At 42.7% G+C, this 24,398-nt stretch overlaps 1 gene segment (V, D, J or C); it reads right to left on the bottom strand.

The window, feature by feature from the left end:
- Positions 1–11,341: 11,341 nt before the first annotated feature.
- On the bottom strand, positions 11,342–11,840 carry LOC127187155 (T cell receptor alpha variable 9-2-like). The segment is given in 2 exon segments: positions 11,342–11,676; positions 11,789–11,840. Coding segments are annotated over 2 exon segments (387 nt in total).
- Between the last annotated feature and the right edge of the window lie 12,558 nt (positions 11,841–24,398).

Below are 24,398 nucleotides of genomic sequence, written 5' to 3'. Positions count from 1 at the left end.
TGTCACCTTTTCTGCCACTCAATTAGACATCATTTTCAAAAATAGGTGCTTCCTTCTACAAACTAACTTTTCCTTCATTTGGAATTAAAGGCTTGTACACCACACCTGGACGTAAGCTTTTCTTTGCCTGATACTTGTTCAATAAGGCTGGCCTTGAACTCAGATCTGTTTATCAATGTCTCCTGGATTAAAGGCATGTTTGTATTCCAGCTCGATCACACAGACCTAGAAGATCTTTGGGTGTGGTCTCTTGCCAACTGGATCACATAGACCTAGGAGGTCTTTAGATGTGATCTTTTGCCAGAACAGCCATGTTATGAATTAACATTCCTCCACAGATGATGATGATGATAGATAGATAGATAGATAGATAGATAGATAGATAGACGATAGATAGATCACAGACACATAGATACATAGATGATTGAGAGATTGAGTGATAGATATTGACAGATAGATAAATAGATAGATAAATATTATTCAGAAATGAAGAAAACAAAATTATAGAATTGGCATGAAAATGACACAATTGGAAAATACTATAGTGAGTTATCCAGACTCCAAAATACGGATACATGCAAATCTTAGCTTCTACTTTTTATTTTTATGTATCTACATGAACGTGAGTGTGTATGCATACCCCAACACTAGAGAGCAGCCCACAGGAAGAGAAAAGGCAGCACTAAGGAGCATGAAAGGGGAGGTAACGGAGCCATTGATATGGAATTAGAAGGGGAGATGCTGGGACTGAGAAGGTCAAGTGAGGATGGGGAACTGGGAGGTAACAGAAGGGGAAGGCCTGGGGAAAGGTCGACCAAAAGTGAGTGTGCATGGAAATGCAGTGGAGAAACCTGTGGCTTTGTGAGCTAGTCTTTACACAATCTGAAAACAAATAATTTTTTAATTGAAATCTTTTGAAAATCAAGGAATGAGCTGTGTTGTAGAGGTGAGGGTGGATGTTATGGCATGGCATGTGGGGAGTCTCAGGGCCATGTTTTTGTTTCCAACTTACCAACATCTGCACATTAAGAGTGTGTACATTGTTGTAGAATCATTAGTATGTAAGAAGAGAAAAGTGGAAAATATTTCAACCAAACTAAAAGTGTGCATTTCCTTTCAGGATTACTTAATTTCAAAATGTCAAATTATTTTTCCGATGACTCAAGACCTCTCTACTCCTGGTCTTAATTTCCTTTGCATATGAAATAGAAACATAATTTCTCCACTGTGTGCTCTGTGCCCTATCTCAGGCCTTGAAGGGGCACAGTAGGTTTGGGTGCAGGCTGCAGGTGCCTGGAGAGCACTGTGTGCTCCCTGCACAGAGGTAGACAGCTGAGTCACTAGGCTGGGAGTCCCTGATGTGCAGGGACACATGCAGGCTGGCTCTATTGAGGTGAGCTGTGAATCTGCCTTCTTCCTTGTCACCATTGGAGAAGATGGATATCACCAACTCAAGGCCTTTCCCAGAATGCTGCCTGTACCACCTGAAGTTGTCGGAAGCACTGTCACTGAAAGTGCAGTTGAGAGAGGCCATGGCTCCTTCTGGGACACTGAGGGATTCTGGGTTCTGTTGTACCTTTTTCTGGCAGCTCACCCCTGTGCAGAAAGACAAAGATCAGACAAACAGGCCTGGATGCACATAGATGCTAATACTCCAGAATGCCTTTTCCATGGGCCTCCCACCCCTAACATGAGATTTAAAACATTTTTGTTTCTCCCATTAGCCTGAAAGAGGCAACAAATTTATATATCACACCTGGATCCTGAAGGCATTCCCACACTTACAGTTTAACTGAAGCCACAGAACCATTAGTGACACACTCAAGGATGTCATACTGTCTTCTTCCCTCTTCACTTAGGATTCAGATTCTCAACCCTTAGCTCATGTAGTCGCACTCAAAAGTTTCCACACCTCCTGTTTTATGAACCATAAAAAGCAGCTTTGCCAGCAACCAGGAAAGTGACTCTTTTCACAGCACTGGCAGCATCAAGCCTTTCCTCCAACCCTTTCTCTACCCCTCCCTCCTCTTCCTGCCCTCCCCTCCTGCCGCCTTCTCTCCCACTTGAAACCTTTGCTCAGAATCCCTAAGAAAACACTGCCACCTTGTGGTTTCAAGATAGTGACCAAAAAAATAGTCAAACTGTAAATTTTTCTAACGTGACTATTAAAAAAGTAAAGTCTCTGAGAGTTCCGTTGGAGTTTTGAAGAAATGTTTGCTCCGAGTCTGGGTGGGGAGTGAGATGAGTGTGTGTACACACTCAAAAGGTGTTGTCTTCTTTCTTGGTAGCAACAAGTATCACACACAGGCAGTCGCCCACACTGAAAAACCAACTAGAAATGTCAGCCATGCAAAGCTGAGTGAGGCTCTCTCCTACACCATAAACATAACTCTTGTCACTCCCATTCAGATCCATCTTCAAGTTCTACAGATGACCTGGACTGTTTATCTAGGTCAGAGCCTAGAAAGACCTGGAATCCTTCATTCCATTCGGAACCAGGAGCATACTCATGTGTTTAGCCCCCAAACTCTAAATAAAACCTAAACAAACTTGTTCATTTGTCTGAGGATTTTATTCTCTTTTCTTGAATAAAGTCCTGGTATGTAGGGAGTGATGGTGAACCACGTAGCTCTTTCTCTCGCCATCCCTCCTGCTGACTCTCGCTCCCCTCTCCATTTCTCGCCTTTCTTGTTCCTCTCTCTTCCTCCCTAACACTTTTGCTTTCTCCTGCTCTCCATTTCGAACCCAGTCATCAAGCCCTATGTGCAAGGGGAATGTCTATGTCAGAGCTGAACTGGGTCCACATAGAATCAAGTCAGGAAACAACTGTCCTGCAGGGGTCTGTGAGAGCTCTACCCCCAGGAGAGTGAAGATCTGTGGAAGCTAGACAGCAGTTGAGATCAACACAAGTAAGTAGCAGTGTTGGTTCATACTTTGGTACCCAGATACTGGATAAATTATTTTTAGGCATTTTTAAGGGCAGTACGATTTGGTGAAAATATTGCTGGTAATAATTAACACATTCCTGTGTACACAATAAAACTAAAATAAATTTACTTGGGGACACAAAGTAAGCTAAATAAAGATTGGGTGTGACAACATAGAAACTCATGGTAAAGTATGAGAGACACCTTCCATAAAGATGGATTCAATAGACTGACTAAGAGAAACAAGCTTATGATAATGATGTGCAGGTGGGGAAGGGATTGCTGAGGCCTTAGACACACAGAGAGGGCAAAGGTCACCAGGCTATTAACCAGTTCCACTCCCAGACTTTGAGATAAATAATAGATTGTACATTCCTTTCTTTCAAGGAACAACCCTGTGTGTTTCACATTCCAGGTTCCCCTAGTGATGTCTGGGAGGACAGGGACCTCGTTGCCTCCTACACTGTCCCATGATGGTCTTCGAAACCTTGCGGAAACTGGTGACTGAAGACCCTTTCCCACTCAAGAGATATGTACTGAGCATCCACAAAACAGGTCTGATCAGTCTCTTCCTTTACCAATCAGTACAAAGGGAACACAATGAGGGAAGGATGCGCACACTCAAACTGTTTTCTACAACAGCTCATGGTGCATGGCAGTAACACCAATACTCACTTCTCAGTAAATATGAGACCCAAGGAAGGAGACCATCACAGTGGTGCACGCTTAGACTCTCAAACTGGATTCGTATTTAAGAGGCTGAAGCAAGGCAGTGTGAGTTTAAGGCCTGCGTGTGATATACAGGGGCCTTGACTCAAAAACAAACAAACAAAGAAACAAAGAAAAACTAAACTTGAAGAAGTCTTTGAAAGATGTATACCTCCCTGTAAGGGACTTGCAATCAGTTATATAAGACTAGATTAATGGTTCCCATGGAAGAGCACGAGGATGGCCAGAGAAAGACACACTGCATTTTCCTGCATGACTGTGGACCTGAAACAAAGCATCAAGTGTGTGGCTGCCAGGTGAGGGGAGTGATACAGAAAAGGGTGGGAGTCACAAAGTAAACAATGGAGCCAAGTAAAATCACAAATTACTAAAGTTTGCACTTCCAAAAGAAACTAAGAGCCCTAGCATTGGGTGCTGGAAACATGAATGGGGAAAAGAGGTTCCCCTTGGTTGGGCTTTAAGCAAAGGAGAAAATAAAAGTTTCAATAAGATGCAGAAATATACAAACTGACACTCTGCAAAGATAAAATTTGAGAGATCTGTGACCCTCAGAGCAAGCAGAACCTGGAGAATGGGAACTCTCCACTTACTATCATGTTCACTGGGGCCATGGTGGGGAATCTTCTTTAGAAAAGTCTCATTGTTGATATCCAATCTCAAAACCCAGCACAGTTCTTACGTACCTGTTGAGTACGCCTGTCCCTTCCTGCACTCTCCTCAGTCACCAGACCAATCCCACATCTACAGCCATGGACCCATCCCATATTGTTGAGTTCCACTTTAGTCTTGTCCAACCTCTTAGTTTCATCTAGGTGGAAAATACCATATACCAGATCATCCTGCCTTATCACCATAAGACACACAGCCAAAGAAGTCTACATGCTCACTTCCAATCAGAAAAACATAAACAAGATGGAAGGCCAAAACAGTGTGCTTCCCATCCTCCAAATCCAGAATTACCTAGGTGAACCTCAGAACATTAAAGAACTATCTGAAAATACGTTAAATAATTCAAGGAGCTTAAAGATGGCACAAACACACAGTTCCATGAACTTAAAATTATGAAATAAATGCTTGAGAGATGCCCAGGAAAACAAAACACAAGGCTGAATGAAATGATGAAGACAATCCAGGATTTGAACATTGAATTCAGTGGAGAGATGGAAATGTTGAAGAGTACTCAAGCAAATATGCAAATGGAATTGAAAACTTAATAAGCCAATGGGGGAAAATCTTGAGGGGAGCCATACAGGTAAAATGGAAGAATAGAAGATAGCATATCCAGGCTCAAAGATAAAGCAAATAATATTTTTTAAAGCTTCAAACACACAAAAGTAATATATAGGAATAGTGAGACACCATAAAAAGGCCGTGTTTTGAATCTGGAGAGATAGCTTGATGGTTGAGAGCACCAACTCCTCTCCCAGAGGACCTGGGTTCAATTCCAAGCACCTATATGGGGATTCACAATCATCTCTAACTCCAGTTTTAAAGAATATGACATCCTTCTCTGGCCTTGTCAAGAACCAGGCACACGTGTGACACACAGACACACATGCAGGTAAAATGTACAGATATAACAACAATAACAATAATAATAAATTTGAAAAAGTTGTCTTCAACTTAGAGGCATAGAGGAAAAAGAATCCCAGATCAATGGTATAGAATACCTCTTCCAAAGATCATGGAAGAAAAAAGACACACTCATGTAGACACAAAAAGCACATAAACACCAAATAAACAAGAAAATAAAGAAATTCTCAGTTGGGTGTGGCAGGACCTTCCTGTAATCCCAGCATGCTGGGAGGCAGAAGCAGGCAGATCTCTGTGAGTTTGAGGCCAGCCTGGTCTACAAAGTGAGTCAAGGACAGCCAAGGCTACACAGAGAAACCCTGTCTCAAAAAACAAAACACAAAAAAAGAAAAAAGAAAGAAAGAAATTCAGGATAGCATAGTTAAAAGACTAAACATACAAAGCAAAAGAAGATCATTGAAAGTTACAAAAGAAAAAAACATAAATTATAAATAAAAGAAAACCCATCATAAAAGCACAAGATTTCTCAGTGGCAAGTTTGAAAGCTGTCAGAGACTGGAGCAATGCATGCCAAATTCTAAAAGACTATACAAGCCAACCAAGTCTACAGTGCCCTGCAAAACTATCTGTCACAGTTGAAGGAGAAAGAAAAACTATCCATGATACAAGCAGCCTGAAAGAGCTCATGTCATGAGACGCTCCACACAGAGAGCCCCGGAAGTGACACTACAGAGTAAAGAGGTGTATAAACACTGCACACAAACTGTACGATGAAAACAAGCGAAGAGATAATCACTGAAGCACAAAGAATGACTAAGAATGCAAACTGCAAAAATACAAAAAGATGACTGAAGTCAACACACACCTTTCAATAATAACCCAGACTGGTGAGGTTATTTTTACATAACTGTGTTTGTTTCTCTGTTTCTCTCTTAACCCAGTTACCACATAAATAATTGAGATTCTTTTGCATTTGCTTAATAATTAGTTTCACAACACAATAACTGAAGTGTTATTATTCTATTCGTAACCCTCTAAGTTAATTTGGTTTTCTCCCAGGGTACATCCCAGAGATACTTGCACTTTGTAGTCTTCCTGATCCAGCTCCTCTCTCCTGATGTTTCCGGGACCTCCAGGGTGGCAGAATCCCCTACTCCTAACTCCTACCTCCTAACTCCTCCTCCCCTGGCTGGCAGGAATTCCAGTCCCATTCCCTCCCCTGCTCAGCAACTGGCTGTAAGCTGTTTTATTAGCATACAAGAGGACAATTGGAGAGCAGAGTTTATGCAACATTGAAACAGGAGATTCTTGGAACAAGGACTGCAAACAGATATTGGGGGTACAGAAATCAGTGTTTAAATTACACAATAACCTTATACCTACACCCAGACCCATGATGACAAATGTCACATGTTCTCTCTCACCTATTGTTCTGAGCTCAAAAAAGTACATTTTTCCTTTGATGAGTATGTAGTATCCTTCCATAACTTTTCTGAAACTATTGAGCTCATTAGCATAGGAGACAACTTCCTCAGCAGAACACTGAAAGCTTCTGTAACACAGAGGACACCATCCACAGAACAAAACAGCAGCCTACAGATTGGGAAAGGATCTTCACCAACTCTACATCTGACAAAGGGTTAATATCCAAAACATATATTTAAAAAAACAAAACTCAAAAAACTAAACACTAACAAGCCAAATAATCCAATTTAAAAATGGGACACAGTACTAAACAGAATTCTCAACAGAGAAATATCGAATGGCTGAAAAGCACTTAAAGACGTGTTCAACATCTCTAGTAATCAGGGAAATGCAAATCAAAACAACTCTGAGATTCCATCTTACACCCATCAGAATGGCTAAGATCAAAAACTCAAGCGACACCACATGCTGGCGAGGATGTGGAGAAAGGCGAACACTCCTTCATTGCTGGTGGGAATGCAAACTTGTACAACCACTTTGGAAATCAATCTGTCACCTTCTCAGAAAACTGGAAATAACTTTACCCCAAGATCCAACTATACCACTCCTAGGCATATAACTGAAAGATGTTCCACCACACAACTAGGACATTTGCTCAACTATGTTCATAGCAGCTTTGCCAGAAACTGAAAAGAACTTAGAAATGCTTCAGCCAAATAATGGGTATAGAAATTGCTCAGAATCTGTGGTACATTTACACAGTGGAATACTACTCAGCTATCAAAAGCAAGGAAATCTTGAAATGTGCAGGCAAATGAGTGGAACTAGAAAAGACCCAGTTAGACATGCATGGTATATACTCACTTATAAGTGAACATTAGTTCAACATAGGTGTCCTCTGCCCAGTTAGACACGCATGGTATACACTCACTTACGAGTGAACATTAGTTCAACATAGGCATCCTCTGAGAGACTCCACCCAAAGAAGGATGGGAACAGATGCTGGGACTCTCCGCCAGATTCTGGGTAGAACGCAGAAGTCAGTAGCTCCACAAGGAGACCATCAAGGCCTGCAGACCTGGACCCGGGGGGGGGCCTGCACAAACGTATGCACCAACCAAGGACAACGCATGCAGACCCACTGTCCAGATGTAGCTGTTGACAGCTCGTTCTCCACGGGAGGGGTCGGGGAGAGCAGGGCTACCTCTCACGGGAGGGGTCGGGGAGAGCGGGGCTACCTCTCACGGGAGGGGTCGGGGAGAGCGGGGCTACCTCTGATATCAACACTGGGGCTCTGGATTTGATCACTTCCTGATGGCCTGGCAGCCTTTTGCAGGCTACCCTGATGAGCTCTAATAGGCTGTCATCAGATGGAGGGGGAGGGGAATAGGGTGGAAGAGGGTGGGAGGGTAAGAATGGGAGAATATGAGCAAGGAGGTAACAATAGGGATGTAATGTTAATAAATTGTGAAAAAGTAATTTTAAAAGAAGCAAAGTGAAGAACAGGAAGTACAAAAAGCAGAAACTTCCACTTATAGAATATTTGATGGAAAAATCAAAGTCAAGAGGGATCTGAGTTTTATTTCTACTTGGAAGCTTGAGTACAGACCTTCTAGCAGGCAGTGAATGAGTTTTGTTTTTAGTTTTTTTTAAGTAACTCATTTTTATCCAAAAAACAGTCCTCATGAAGAACCACATATTTCAGCCTGGTGTCCAGTAACATCATGATGGGATCTTCTCCATGGCCACCAAGGACACATGGAGATGCATAGGCCATCTCTGAGAAAGCTACAGATCATAAGGTCCATAGGGAATAAATCCGTGACGAGAGCCACTAGTACTTGTTAACACTGGGACATACTCTGAAACAGTCCAAAGATATATTGTAAACTTCTGTAACACTGCATGTTTTTTATGATAAACTTGAGTTTCAAGGTAAAAAATGTTCAATGTCATTATTCATCAGGGAAATATATATCAAAACAACTCAGTGGTTTTATCTTACACATGTCGGAATGGTTAAGAAAAAAAAACTCAACTGACAGCACACGTTGCCAAGGATGTGGAGCAAAGGGAACACTCCTCCATTGCTGGTGGGAGTGCAAACTTGTACAACCACTTTGGAAATCAGTCTGGCACCTTCTCAGAAAATTGGGAATAGTTCTACCTCAAGACTCAGCTATACCACTCCTGAGCACATACCCAAAATATGCTCCACTATACCACAAGGACACTAGCTCAACTATGTTCATAGCAGCTTCATTCATAATAATTAGAAACTGAAAAGAACCTAGATGTCCCTCAACCTAAGAATAGAGAAAGAAACTGTGGTACATTTACACAATGAATCCTACTCAGCTATTAAAACAAGGACATCATGAAATTTGCAGGCAAATGGATGGAACTAGAAAATATCATCTTGAGTGAGGTAATCCAGACCAAAAAAGATACTCACAGTATATACTCACTTATAAGCAGATATTAGTCATAAATCACAGTATAGCCCTCCTACAATTCACAGACCAAAGAAGCTAAGTAAGAAGGAAAGCCCAAGAGAGGATGGTTAAATCTCACTCAGAAGAGGAAATAAATAGACATCTGAAGTAGATGGAGGGAAGGAACTGGCTAGGAGAACGGGTGAGAACAGGAACCAGGGATCAAGTGTGAGGAAAGGCAGGGGAGGGCTGGGAGAGAATGGAAATTGTTGGGGACATCTTTGGGACAGGGGAGGCTCCTGGATGTCTATGGGGGTGACCCTAGATAAGACTTACAGCAGAGAGGGACATGGAGCCTAAAAAGGCCACCTCCTGTAGCCAGGCAGGATTTCCAGGGAGGGAGGGGGACACCACACACAAAATCTTCGACTCACCCAGCCAATGACTGACCCAATTTGAGTCGCATGCTGCCATGACAGCCCACCACTGACACTATTAATAATATTCTGCTATACTTGCAGACAGGAGGCTAGCATAACCCTCATGAGTAGTTTCGCCCAGCAATTGAAAAATAGATGCAGAGATTCATAGCCAAACACTAGGAAGAGTACAAGGGGAGGAAGGATTAAAGAGCCAGAGAGGTCAAGGACATTACAAGAAAACCTACAAAACCTACTATGGGCCCATAAAGGCTCACAGAGTCTAAACCACCAAACAGCTGCCATGGGATGCATCTAGACCCCACACACACATATCTAACAGAGGGACAGCTTGGTCCTCATGTGGGACCTCTGAAAGCAGGAGCAGGGGCAGGTGCTGTCTCTGACTCTGTTGCCTGCCCTTGGATCCCTTCCCTATAGATAGGATACCTTGTCTAGCCTCAATAGAAGAAGATGGGCCCCATTTACTTGATATGCCAAAGCAGGTTGATACCCATGGTAGGTCTCCCCTTCTCTGAGAAGTAAAGGAGGGAGGAAAAGAGGGAGGGGAGTGGAAGGGAGTAGAAATGGAGAGGGCATGAAGAGAAGAGGGAGAAGAAATTCCTACTGAGATATAAAGATAATTAATTAATTAAAAATATTTTCTGTGCCTTTGGCCTTGGTGTCCTCTCCTTTCTCTATTCTTATTATTCATAGATTTGGGCTTTTCAACATATCCTACATTTCCTGGATGTTATGTGCCTGGATATTTTCAGATTTACCATTTTATTTGACCAAGGTATCCACTTCTATCATGTCTTCAATGGCTGAGATTCTTTCTTCCATCTCTTCTATTTTGTTGGTGAGGCTGGCCTCCTTGAGCTTCCTGTTTGAGTTCCTAAATTTTGCACTTCCAATTTTCCCTCAGTTTCTGTTTTCTTTGATTTTATTTCCACTTGCAAATGTTGAACTATTTTCTTCATTTCGTTCCATTGTTTGTGTTTTCATTGATTTCTTTAAAGAAATTATTCATTTTTTTTTTCTTTCTAGACCTCTAACATATTCATAAAGGCTAATTTGAAGTCCTTGTCTTGTGCCACAGGTATATTTTGTTTCTTGGGGCCTATTGGAATAGGGTGCTGGCCTTTAATGAAGACACATCATCCTGGATTTTATTGTTTTTAGGTTGGAGTCTAGGCATTTGGGTTTGAGAACTTCTCAGTGCTGATACCTTGTCTTGTCTTTGTCAGACGTGTGTTCTCTTCTTTGGCTTCTGTTGTTTTCTCTGGTTCCTAGACGCGTGAAGTGGCTGTGGATTCCTTGGTAAGGAATGCTGCTGAGACCCTGCCAGGTGGGGACACTAGGGTTCCAGACAGAATGTGGGTTTCTTTCCTCATCGGGTGCTGACACTTAGACGTATAGATGGGCTAGAAGAGGTACAAGGTGAGGAGATCCAAAGTAGGAAGGAAATAAGGATGTGCTACCAGATCAGTCTAGAGCTCTGGTAATGGTGGAAAGGGGGGGTGAAGGGACCACAGCAGGCAGTCTGCTACAGGGCTGATGATGGGACTAGGGAGGCGGGTCAGGAGGGGAAGGGGGACGTCTGAAGATCACCTACCTGCTCGGCTTCCCTTTCTCCTTTCTTTTCCACCCATACATCTTTATTACAGATTTTAGGGTATGGAAAGGCTGTAGTCCTTTGATAACCTGTCCTTCCAAATCCAGGTGTGGAAACATCTCGTTCTTGCTCTGCTCTGACCATGTGTGTGATTTTTCACCAAATAGAGAAACATTGAAGCACACAACACAGACTGTGTAGGAAACAGGGTGATGCAAAAAGCAGATGATCAGACACCAGGCTTTCTTTTGCTTCTCAGAGTTTGTGCTCAGCTCCCCCTGCAGCATCTGCCACTGTGTCACTCAGAGCACAGTAGTACACAGCCGAGTCTGACTCTTGCACCGAGGCTTTCTGCAGGTGGAAGGAGGTGGCTCCTTTGTCATATGTGGCTTCAAATCCTCTGCTGCTTCCCTTGTTATTGGCTGTTGTGACTTTCAAAAGGAGCTGGGGACCTTCTCCAGGATATTGGACATACCAGAAAAGAGTTGGGTATCCTGTGGCTGAATAAGTGCAGTTTATAAATAGGAAGTCGTCTTCTGAGATAGTCACTTGACCTTGTGTCTGGGTCACTGAGTCTCCATGGGTCCTGCCTGGAGGAAGAAGAGGATATCTGTGTCACATTAAGGACAACGATCATAGATGATTAAATATTTTTCTGACATCATAAGAGAAGGAGTGCAAATTTTAAGTCCTTTTACTTACCAAGCATGGACAGTAACAGCATGATAGTCACTAAAGCTGAAGAATCGTTCATCTTCAGTGTCTGCAAAGTAATGTTCTTGAATCTTCCCATGAAGAAATGATAAAATGACATCAAATGATGAAACTGTGAAGCTTATAGTTCACACAGACAGTGATCTGGTGCTAAGAAACTACTCCACCCCCTGGTGGACAGACTGAGCATGGGTCTCTTGCATGTCTCCCAAAGTCAGAAATGTGCTCTCATCATTGGCATCATTTGTAAAGCGTACACCAGACTTCAACATAACATAAACAACGTCCATTAACACATGGAATGTTGTGTTCTCAGGACTCTACATGACGTGAAGCCACTGTAGTAGAGCAGCTGCCGGGTTTTCTGTTTTGGTCTTTACCATAAAATAAATCGAATGCCAAGCAGTGGGTTTTACCAGTTTATTTTTACTGATTCAAATTTATATTACGATATTATGTGGGCTCAGTATTTGAAACTACGTGTTGCTCTTGCAGAGCAACCCAGTTTGATTCTCAGAACCCACGTAATAGGTCACAACCATCTGTGACTCCAGTTCCAGGGGAACTGACTATCTCCTCTGACCTCTTTGGGCACCAGGCATACACATGGTACATAAACACAAATTCAGGAATCACTCATGCACATAAAATAAAATAAATATTTAAAGTTTTCTTAAAATTGTCATGAAATGGAATGATATAAATTAGCCCTAAGAATGTGTAATCACTAGAATCAGGTCATTTTATCTTCTAGAAATTTGAAATAATGGGTTTGTGCTGCCCATTAGTTAGGATGTCATTGATGTCTTGAAAAAATATGTCTGAAGATTAACTGCACAGGACAGCTACAACAGAGGAAGCAGTTCTGACTGCCACGCAGGGATCGCGTGTTGTACCACAGTCTGCATCAAATGTGAGCTATAGCTTGTTCGGCTTTTTTGGTTTTGGGTTTTTTGTTTTTGTTTGATTTTGGGGGTATTGGGAGGGTTGGTTTTGGGGAGTTTTGTTGTTTGTTTGTTTGTTTGTTTGTTTGTTTGTTTGTTAACACTTCTGTAAATGTCATTGTGACCAGTGGTGGCTGGTGATTGATGAGACTTTTTTTTTATTAATTAATTCTTGTTACATCTCAATGGTTATCCCATCCCTTGTATCCTCCCATTCTTCCCTCCCTCCCATTTTCCCCTTATTCCCCTCCCCTATGACTGTTCCTGAGGGGGATTTCCTCCCCCTGTATATGCTCATAGGTTATCAAGGATGAGACATTTTTGACTCTTTCTTGAGGGCCTGTGGACGGCATCCCAGGCAGCCAGATCACGTGAGTGTCTTCAGAAAAGCTTCTTCCCTTGAGTGTCAAAGCTTCCACTCTTGAGACTGGCTTTCAGGGCTGCCATGTTTCTGTGGGAGCTTCTTCTATCCTTGAATTCAGTATTAGTGATTTTTCCTCTCTGACAGAATTGTCTTCTCACAAACCTGTCCTTCCTCACCTTTGTCCACACTCTAGTTCTTGTTGTTTTCTAAGTTATAAATGCAATCTGTAAATGGCAGCCTTTGGCGCAGAACTTTGTCTCTTACAGTTCAAGATAATGAATGCAAAGCCAGTCTGGATTTTCTTCACTCACAACTCTTGTAGTTGCTTTGGAATGTGCTCTTTATGCTGTGTTCTGATATAAAATGTAGAATCACCTATTAAAACAACATTGTCTTATTTCCTTTTACTTTTACAACTTCATATCTATAGGCTTTTGTACAGGTTGACATAGGGAAGGCTTCAAATCGATTGAGAAGGTACTTGGTTACCCCCGAAAACAGTCATGTCGCTATTGCAGCAGTGGGCACTTCTTGCTTATCAGGTTGATCATGTGGCACACAGAGTCCACAGCTTGTAATTCCAATGATGATGTGCCTCCCCTAAAATCATGATGTGCCTCCCCTAAGAGCCTTCCTCCTAGAAGAGAATATTCTAGCTCAGTTCTAATTTGATTTCACTGAATGTTACAGCAAGTTCCATGTTTTCTTCAGAAATAGGCTATTATCAGTTAGTTACATTACATAACCGAGAGCAATGGCGATGGATCATGTGTTGTTTGGAGCCCCATGACCTCACTGGACAATATCACAAGGAGATATCACACACCTGCATCAGAAATTTTCATTTAATAACATAATTTTTATAGTGATACCTAGTACCTTGTTACTTTATAAAACCTGTTGTACTATTCACCCTCCCTTAAGACTTTTTTTTTCTCTCGATGGCTTTCTTGTAGTTTCCTGGCTTCTGAAGTGACTCCACTTTAAGCAGAATAATCTAAACACTCAAAGTTATATGAGAGGTAACATGGAAGTATACTTTCGGGGTATGGGCTCTCCCCTAACTTGTTTTTGTCAGCAGAGCAACAGAAATCAAACTAGGACAGGTGTAACAGTCAAAGCCTATTCTCCTTCTCCTTGTCCTCAAATAACTTCAGAATTGTCTAGACTGGCAGAAGCACCTCCAGACTTTGTGCTGACATGTCCATTAAACCTGATCCCACTCTGGCTGCATAGCTTTATCTTCAGTAAAATATAATTTATGCTTATCTAGTCTACAGAGGAGGATGGCTACAAATGGAATACAAGTCCATTATGTATCTCATTCAAGTGGCTCTCATAACTCCACTTTAGCCAATCAGGAAATGACCATGTCTATTCTATAATGTCTTAATACTACCATGCCAACTTTTAAATTAATTTAGAATTTATAAAATACTTTAAAAGTTTCTTTTATTGTTGCTTTACTATATGTTTGTGGGTTTGTGCATGGGATAAAGGTGTCTATGGAGGCAGAAGTATTGGAGTCTTATTAAGTCTTAAGTCTTATATTAAAAATCAAAAGAGTGGTGTTGGGGAGATGCTTGACAGTTAAGAACACTTGCTGCTCTTACCGAAGGCTCAAGTTAAATTCCTGAAACCAAGTTAAATTCCTGGCACTGACATAACAGCTCACAACTACCTGTAAATTCTGGAGACATAATGCCTTCTTCTGGACTCCATGGGCACCAGGCATATATGCGCTACACACACACACACACACACACACACACACACACACACACCATTTTAATTAATAACTCCTGGTAAGAAATTGAAAGAAGGTGTATCTGTTGTGACTAACTGGCTGTGGTTTTCTATAAAGGTCTCCGTCTACTTCAAAGAGAACCTTCCTTGATGTTGGGTGAAGACTGCAGTTACTTGTGCTTTATAAGGACAAAGGTTTGTAGATTGTTTTTAGTGATTATGCTGGTGGCTGTAAATTCTCCTTAAATAGCAATGGTTTCACTAGTACTGAAGGAGTTAGCTAGGTTTTCAGTACCAGTATACCTCTTTTTGAGCAGATCTTAAGTCCAATTAGAAAGTAGTTGATTACTACCGACTTGTGTGTGAGCCACCACTGCTCCCAGAAGGTTATGGTGCCATGCTGGACATTGATGTAGATAATGACAACAAATACTCCTGGCTCCATTATAAAATCCAATCCTCGAAAAAAAACAATGCTACTTAACTTAACATACTCTCTTGGGTATGACAAATTACAAAAATATTTAATGATAAGATAAACACTTTGATGTCTAAAACTTTCATGTAATGATATTTCCTAACCTTCTTGAAGATGTATATTCCTATTGTCAATGGGCAATAAATTAATGAATTGTTTGAGATCTTAATACTACTCAAAGTAGAATTATGAAAAAAGTAGGGGATTGAGACAGAGTTTCACAGAGGCCTGGTTGTCCTGGACTCACTTTGTAGACCAGACTGGCCTCAAAATCACAGAGATCTGCCTGCCTCTGCCTCTGCCTCTGCCTCTGCCTCTGCCTCTGCCTCTGCCTCTGCCTCTGCCTCTGCCTCTGCCTCTGCCTCTGCCTCTGCCTCTAGAGTGCTGGGATTAAAGGCATGAGCCATCACATCCAGCTCTGACTCACATCCTTAAAAAAAAAAGACATCTTTTTAAATATAGTTTATTTATTTATTCATATTACATCTCAATTGTTATCCCATCCCTTGTATCCTCCCATTCCTCCCTCCCTCCCATTTTCCCCTTACTCCCTTCCCCTATGACTGTGATTGAGGGGGACCTCCTCCCCCTGTATATGCTCATAGGGTATCAAGTCTCTTCTTGGTAGCCTGCTATCCTTCCTCTGAGTGCCACCAGGCCTCCCCATCCAGGGGACATGGTCAAATATGGGACACCAGAGTTTGTGTGAAGGTCAGTCCCCACTCTCCACTCAGATGTCCATTGGCTAGATCTGGGAAGGGGTTCAAAGTTTACTTTGGAAATCTGTCTGGCACTATCTCAGAAAACTGGGAATAAGGCTTCCTCAAGACTCAGCTATTCCACTCCTTGGAATACACCCAGAAGATGCTCTAGCACACAACAAGAAAATTTGCTCAACCATGTTCATAGCAGCCTTATTCATAGTAGCCAGAACATGGAAACAGCCTAAGTGTCCCTCAGTAGAAGACTGGATAAAGAAACCGTGGTACATTTACACTATGGAATACTACTCAGCTATTAAAAACAAGGAATTCCTGAAATTTGTGGACAAATGGATTGAACTAGAAATTATCATAATGAGTGAGTTCACCCAGAAGCAGAAAGAGTCAAATGGTATATACTCACTTATATCTGCATACTAGCCCAAGGGGCATGTCCCATGAAATCACTTACCAGGAAAGTAGGACAGAGGGGAAGACTTCCTATTGAGACTCTAGGTGAGAGAAGCAAGGGACAATGGGGAAATAAAAGGAAACAGAGGGTCCTAGAAACCTACAAGTAGAACATTATGATGGGCAGATCTGGACCCAGGGGTCCTGCTCAAACTATAGCACCAGCACGTGCAGAAGAGACATCTTACAATTACAATAAGGAGCCAGGCATCATGGCACACGTCTTTAATCCCAGAACTCGGGAGGCAGAGGCAGACAGATGGCTGAGAGTTTGAGGGCAGCCTGATCTACAACAGGGCTACACAGAGATACCCTGTCTCAAAGGGCGGGGAAAGTTCTGCAGAGGCATCATCAGGCCATGGATGTAATAGCTTCAGCTTACTCGTTTGTAAGGAATGTTTTCTAATATGGCAGGAGGTGTGCAATACTATCTTCTTTAAAGGAAAAAAAATCCATAAAAACTGAAAGGATGGGGTTTTAACAAGAGCTCAGACCAATGGGATTATTTAAATATCTCCACAAGTAAATTTATAAAATTGGATTTTTCTGTTTTAATTGTAAGTGCGTATTAGCAATAACACTTATTTTTGTTTTCTACAGGCATAAAGGCATTTTCATTTACAGTACCCATAATAGCAAAAATTCAGTTTCATGTAATGATCTGTACCTGTACTTGTTCTATTTATGAGGAAAGGTTTCCTAAAACTCTCACTCGGGATTTCACTTTTGCATCATCTGCTGTCCTCTGAAAAACTATAAACCAGGAATGGTATGCTACAGCTGAAGTTAGTTATTGTATTATGCTGGATGTAACTCAATGACAGAACCCTTGCTGAATGTTCTCAAGGCTCTAGACCCTATCCTCAGAACCATGAGCAAAGGCCATGACCAGTCACTGTGTGTACCTGAACCTCATGGGCCATGCAAAGCGTTCCTTTCTTTGCATTCTTCATCCTTAGAAAGTGTTAAGTTATCTTGCAAGGAACTAATCACCAACAAGCACATCAAATCATACCTTTTGACTTCTTTAGTATATGCTAATTGCATAAATAACATGTATGTGCATCGTGTGTTTTAATCAGACCCATCCTCCATAACCCAGTCTTGCCTACCCTCTCATATCCCACATTTCCCTTAATCTCCCAAATAGTATCCCTTTATTTTCATGTCTTTTTGTTTTCAAATCTAGATTTTTTTCATATGAGAAGAAAATATTCAGTAATTTTCTTTGTGAGTCTGACTTGTTAGCATGACAATCTACAGAAAATAAAAACAAATATTGATGAGAACATATGAGTGAAACAAACCTTGTCCATTACTAGTGGAAATGTATATTTGCACAATCACTATAAAAGTATATTTTATCCACCAGATGTAATTGTCATCTTGGAGGTTTACCACAGTGTAGACTTTGATCTTTTTAAACCCTACTTTATTTGGGGTTACTTATACCTCCTTTTCCCGTCTCCACTCCAATCCTTCTAACGTCCCAACACCAAGTAGGAGAGAAAGAAGGTTAGTGGGGGAGGGGCGTAGTTCTCTTTGGCTACTTCCTGTTGTTTAGGGTCATCAGGTTCTTTGGAGCAATAACAATTTCCACAGTCATCAGGATTTTCAGCCAGCAACAGCAAAAGCAGCAGCAGCCTTCTCTTCCTCCTCTGACTAGCTCCTCCAAACATTCTTTTTTTTTAATTATTAATTTATTCAGATTACAACTCAATTGCCATCCCATCACTTGTATCCTCCCATTCCTCCCTCCCTCCCGCTTTCACCCTATTCCCCTCCCCTAGGTCTATGACCGAGGGGGACCTCCTCTCCCACTATGTGGTCATAGGCTATCAAGTCTCATCTTGTTAGTCTGCTTATTCTTTCTTTGAGTGCCACCAGGCCTCCCCACCAAGGGGAGGTGGTCAAATATGGAGCACCAGAGTTCATGTCAACTGCAGCCGGCCTCCACACATTCTTTTCACAGCCCTTAATCCTCTCTTTCTCTCTGGGCTCTCTTATGTTTTCAACTGGCAAAGACCACACCTCTACACAAGGCAGTTTCCTATTGACAAAGATGACTCACCCTCTCAGGAGGCAGTTGGCTGCTATGGACTAACTGGAACAGCCACTATATCCCACACCTGGGATTAAAACAAAAATATGTTTACATAACATAACTGAGCTTTTTAAAGAAATAAAAACTTCCACAACAGGGCAGAATAAGACCACCATTTCTAGTTCTTTCTGAACCCTGGCTGGACGGATCATCTCAGCTGTTCGTACTCAAAACTCCTCTCCAAGATCACCGATTCAAACTAGCTTCTCTTGGCTTGTGACAGAATTGCCTGCTTGGCCTCAAACTAACTTTCCCATGTATTATAATCCCCTGCTACTGCTCATTCTCTGGCTCCTTCTGTCTTCACCTGTGTCTAGCTTGTTCTCTCTCTGCAACTGTCTCTGTACAACTGTCCCTCTGAACTGCACAAACTGAACCAGCTGAACTGCTACAAACTCAGCTGCACTACACTGCCTCTCAATTGAATCCCCAACTCTCAACTGACTGACTAAATCAAACAATCGCTTTCTGAACTCAACTCCATTGAACTCAACTGAACTCCACTGTGAGTTGACTGGGTGACTCCTCACTGATTGGCTCTCTCTCCTTGCATTGCTCTTTTTCCTGTCCGCTCTTGTGAGAGTGAGGCATGCCTTATCATGTCAAACCTTTCTCTGATTTGTCGCTTTGTCTGTCTCTCAGTTAGAAGTCATTGTTTGGGATTAAAGGTGTGTGTTAAGGGTGTGTCTGCATTCCATCCACAGAGGTTAAAGGAACATATTCCAGCTGGAGGGATTAAAGGTGTATTCTAACGATTTGACTGCATTCCTGCTGGATCACAGGGACCTAGATCTTTAAATATGATCCCTTACCAGAGCAGCCATGTTGCTGGATTAAAATTCCTCTACAAATCACTATAGAATTAGTATGAAGGTTTGTCAAAAACTGAATATAGAATTACCATATGGCTCCACTACACCATGCCTATGTATATTCCTGAAGGAATCACAGTCAGCATAAGTGGAGAGAGACACCTGTGCATTCAGGTTCATCACAACACATACTGCAACCCTGCCACAGACTTTCTAGATGAACTAATAAAGTGCAGTCTCTTCATCTGCACCACAAAAAGTTGTCCTCCCTGCTCTTTCCGTATATAATCTGAGCCCTGGTGAGTTGGGGCCTTAAAACCAGTGCAGAGGACAGACACCATTGAACCTTGTGGAAATTACCCCGTAGATACTGTTCTCAACCAGCTCAGCAGACAAAGCATAAGAAATTTCCCCTTGGTTGCATTTCACCAGCTAGTATGACATCATTCATCCTTAAATGACAGTAGTTAGAAAGTTACTCATATATGACATTAACTGATTTCAGTTAATCTCCAGCAAATCTATATAGTCCTCAGAAGATGAGAGCTGACTCTGAGTCCTTGAAATACACATTCGTGCACTTGCATGAGGTTGAAGCCTATCCAAGATTGTCACAGTAGAACTTCCAATCACAGTAGCCATTGCTTGTCAGGTTCTCTTTGGAGTCCTTTGCTTTTCTTCCTTTGGGTGTTTTTTCTTACTTTAGAATGTCATGTGTCTCTAATTTACTCTATTTCACTTTTACTAGCTAATTTGTTAACATACATAAGGTTAACAAGTGGCTTAGGCAGTGCCTGTACCGGGGTATTCACTGCTACAAAACCATCATTGGTTATAATGTTATGAGTTCAGAAATATCTGTACACTGACCGTTTGAACAACAGACTTAGATTGATGGAAGTTTGTCGAATGCTGAACCAAGACTGGCTGGTCAGGGACACAATCTGCGCTCAGGAGCCAGACTATGATGCTGGTTCATTTTTTAAGAAAGGTCTTTTTAATGAGAAAAAATTGTAACTAGGTAAAACCAGATAGCCAAGTAGGATGCAAAAGGTGAGGGAAGGAGCAGCATTACATCATTTTGACTAGCTAAACATAGCTGATTTTGTTCTGAGTACAAAGCATCTTAAGCTGATTGGCTAAGACGGAGACTTGGAACTTTCCAGTCCCCTCCCCCATTCTGGGAGAGAGGAACATATCAGGGTATTGTAGTTTTGTTCAAATAGAACATATATTATTAACTTAAGCAGAACAGCCAGGCAGAGCCTGAGAACCTTTAAATGCTCCTGGGGAAATTCAATAATATTCCAGCATTATTTAATTATATCCCTTGAAGTCAATGGGATATGGGCTGGAGAGATGGCTCAGAGGTGAAGAGCACTGGCTGCTCTTCCAAAGGTTCTGAGTTCAATTCCCAGAAACCACATGGTGGCTCATAACCATCTTTCATGAGATCTAGTGCCCTCTCCTGGCATGCAGGCAGTCAAATAATAAATAAATCTTTTTTTTTTAAACCAATGGAATATAAAACAGTAAAAATTACGTCACACTTGCCCTTCACAACATCGTCAACTGTAGGGGAAATGGGCCAATCAAGAGTAAACTCACATCTCTAGAAAAGACCTGATGGTAGAGAGGCAAATAAGCAAACTTGATGAGTATCCGACTTTCACAAGAGGAAATTTTTTTGGCAAGCCAACAGTTAGTCATATCTACTCTTACAAAACTATGGATGCTCTTGAAATTATTACATTCTTGTCAGAGCTTGTCATATTAAGGAATAAATTAGTTTTTTATACACTTTTATTGTCAATGATTTAGCAACCACTCAAAAATAATACTTCAAATGATACTGATATCTGATTCTTTCATAATATGAAACCTCTATAAGAATCCATTTGTAAGTTAACCATCAGTCTATCTCCTTCTTTCTCCACCAACAGAGATACACCAAGAGATATCTGCTGTGGTGGCAGGTTTGAGGACAGGCTGCAGGTGCCTATGGAGCAGAGTGTATCTGCTGCACAGAAGTAGATGGCTGAGTCTCCAGGCTGGGTGGCTGTCATGTGCAGGGAAAGGCGTTTCTCTTTCTTATTCAACAAAAGGGTGAGTCTTTGGTTCTGCTTTCTTTCCATATTTGAACGGATGTCAATGATGAACTGAGGACCCTTCCCAGGCTCTTGCTTGTACCAAGGGAAGTAGGCTGAGGCACTGTCTGTGTAAGTGCAGTTGATGACAGTGCTGGCTCCCTCCTGGACACTCAGGGAGGAAGGATGTTGCTCCACCTGCTCCCCTCGGCTCTCCGCTAGGTGGGAAGATGGAGAGAAAGGTTTTTCAAGTCATTAATCTTCCTTAATATTTTTCTGTACCAAGGAGAGAGAGGCAGGATCAAGCCATTTTTCTGAACATCTAAGGACCATCCACTAACATGCTCTGTCACACAAAAACACACACACCACCCTCAACTCACAGTCCATCTGCAGCCAGAGGAAAATGAATAAAGCATGAATATCTGTCCTCATTGTTCTTCTTATTCAGACCAACTGTAGATGCTCAGTCTCGAGGCAGCTGAGCCACTTGTGAGTCTAGATTGGCCCTTATTCTTAAAACATGCATACATGCTGAACTATTTCCCAACCAATGAGAAAAAAAAAGCCTGTCCTTTTAAAATTCACTGAGATAGCATTCTGTGCATCAGCTGAGGTGCACTGCCACCCTGTGGTCAAATTTCTAACTGCTGAATTCTAGTTTCCTCTTATTCCAGGAAAGACTCTGATATATATAAATACACACACGCGCGCGCACCCACGCACGCACGCACGCATGCACACACACACACGCACACAGGCATGCACGTACGCACATGCACGCACACACGCTCGCCCATAGGTGTGTGGACTTATTTCTGGGTCTTCAATTCAATCCTATTGATCAACCTGTCTGTTTTTATGCCAATACCATGTGTTTTTATTACTTACTGCTCTGTAGTACAATTTGAAGTCAGTGATGGTGATACCTCCAGAAGTTCTTTTATTGTACAGAGTTGTTTTAGCTATCTGGGGTCTTTTTTTCCATATGAAGTTAAGAATTTCTCTTTCAAGGTCTGCAGAGGATTGTGTTAGACTTTTGTTGGGAATCCTGAGACCTAACCCATAGGACAAAGCCAACCCTTGATAATACTAATGATGCTTTGCTTTTCTTGAAAGCAGGAGCCTAGAAAGGCTGTCCTCTAAGAGGCCCCACCCAGAAGTGGATGGAAACAGATGCTGAGACCCACAGCCAAGCAGTAGGCAGAGTTTGGGGAGTCTGTTATAGAAGTGGAGGGGAGTGGGAAGGATAGAAGGTTCCAGAGGGAACAAGAATGCCTCAAGAAGACCAAGAGTGTCAACTGACCTGAGCCCAGAGAGGTTTACAGAGACCGAAGCATCTTCATGTGCGTTCCCTAGCAGGTGGAGCAGGGCTCATATCTGGCATGGATTCTGTTGCCTGCTTTTGCATCACTTTCCTCTAGCTGGGCTGCCTTGTCTGGCCTCAGCAGAAGAGGATGTGCTTAGCCCTGATTTAACTTGATGTGCTGGGATAGGTTTGTTGGGGGACGGCCTCCCCTTTAATGAGTAGAACGGGAGGGAGAAGGGAAGAGAGGGTAAGAGGGTAGGACTGGGAAGAGGGAAGGAAGGAGCTGTTATTGGGATGTAAACTGAATAAATGAACAAATTTAGTAAAATTTTAAAAAATAAAAAAGCAATGTCAGCTGTCCTAACTTCCTCTCCTGATGCTGCCAGCCACCTGAATCCCCGCCTAAGTGCTCAGCTCTTAGCCATACTGGCACACTCCCAGCTCCTGGATGACATGTCATCACTCCACTACCCCACCACCCCAACCCCCGACCCCCATCACCCACTACCCACCCCCCATAAAATCTACAAACCCCCTTTCCTTAGCCCTGGCATGCAACTTTCTCAGTCTCATTCTTTGTGACTGATGGACTCACCCAGGAACAGTGCCTAATAAACCTGCCTTTATGTGCTTTTAATCTGGTCTAATGTGGCTTATAGCTGTGTCAGAGAGAGAATAAGAAAAAATAAATAGGAGGGGATCCAAGATGGCGGCGAGCAGTGTGGACCGTGTTTGGAGGCTCCAGTGAACAATTCAGGGAATTGCACAAATTTCTGAGCCAGAAACACCGAGGTCCCCACACCACAGCAGCGGGAGTGCTCCACGGTTCGGAGGGACCAGGGTGTGGAGGACCTGCATGCCCCTGCACACGGGAGGAGCGCAAATTTTCTCAGATCAAAGGAGCAGCAGCAGCAGCGGCAACAGCGTCAGCAGCAGCAGTGGCTGAGGTTTGCAGCTCACAGCCTTCCGGTGGAGGTGATTGGTGTGGTGGCCAGTGGGAGTTGCTGCGGGAGAAGGGACTCTGGGCAGGATTTGGGTCACGTGGTGCCTTGGACCCAGACTGGACTCAGCGGACAGTTCTGCCCCAGAGTCCCGGGTTCAGCTCAGTGAACATTGCCGTGGAGATGCTGGCTCAGCTCAGCAAGCAATTCTGCCCGAGGCACTAACTCAGCACAGCCACAGCTCCCATGCTGTGACAGAGGCTGGGTGGAGTGCTCAGTTCCACCCTAGGCACCAGCTCAGCTCAGTGGCAGCTCCCCTGCTGTGGCGCAGGCTGGGCGGAGCGCTCAGTTCCACCGGAGGCCCAAGCTCAACGCAGCCGCAGTTCTTCTGCTGTGACACAGGCTGGGCGGAGCACTCAGTTCCACTGGCTCTAAGACTCTGGTTGGACACAGTGTGCAGTTTAAATCCAGAATTCCTGGCTGAGTTTGCCAGACAGTTCGGGCCCTGAGTCAATAACTGAACACAGGACGCACTTTGGGCCAAAGGCCCCTAGATTAGCTTGGGTACAGTCCCAGCCCAAAAATTCTGGCTGGACCCTGTGTGCATTTTGGGCCCAGAATGCCTAGCTGAGCTTGGCAGA

This window comes from Acomys russatus, chromosome 3 (genome assembly GCF_903995435.1).
Source record: "Acomys russatus chromosome 3, mAcoRus1.1, whole genome shotgun sequence".
Lineage (NCBI taxonomy): Eukaryota > Metazoa > Chordata > Mammalia > Rodentia > Muridae > Acomys > Acomys russatus.
The sequence above is the reverse complement of the archived record's forward strand: the minus strand, read 5'-3'. Positions and strand labels throughout refer to the sequence as shown.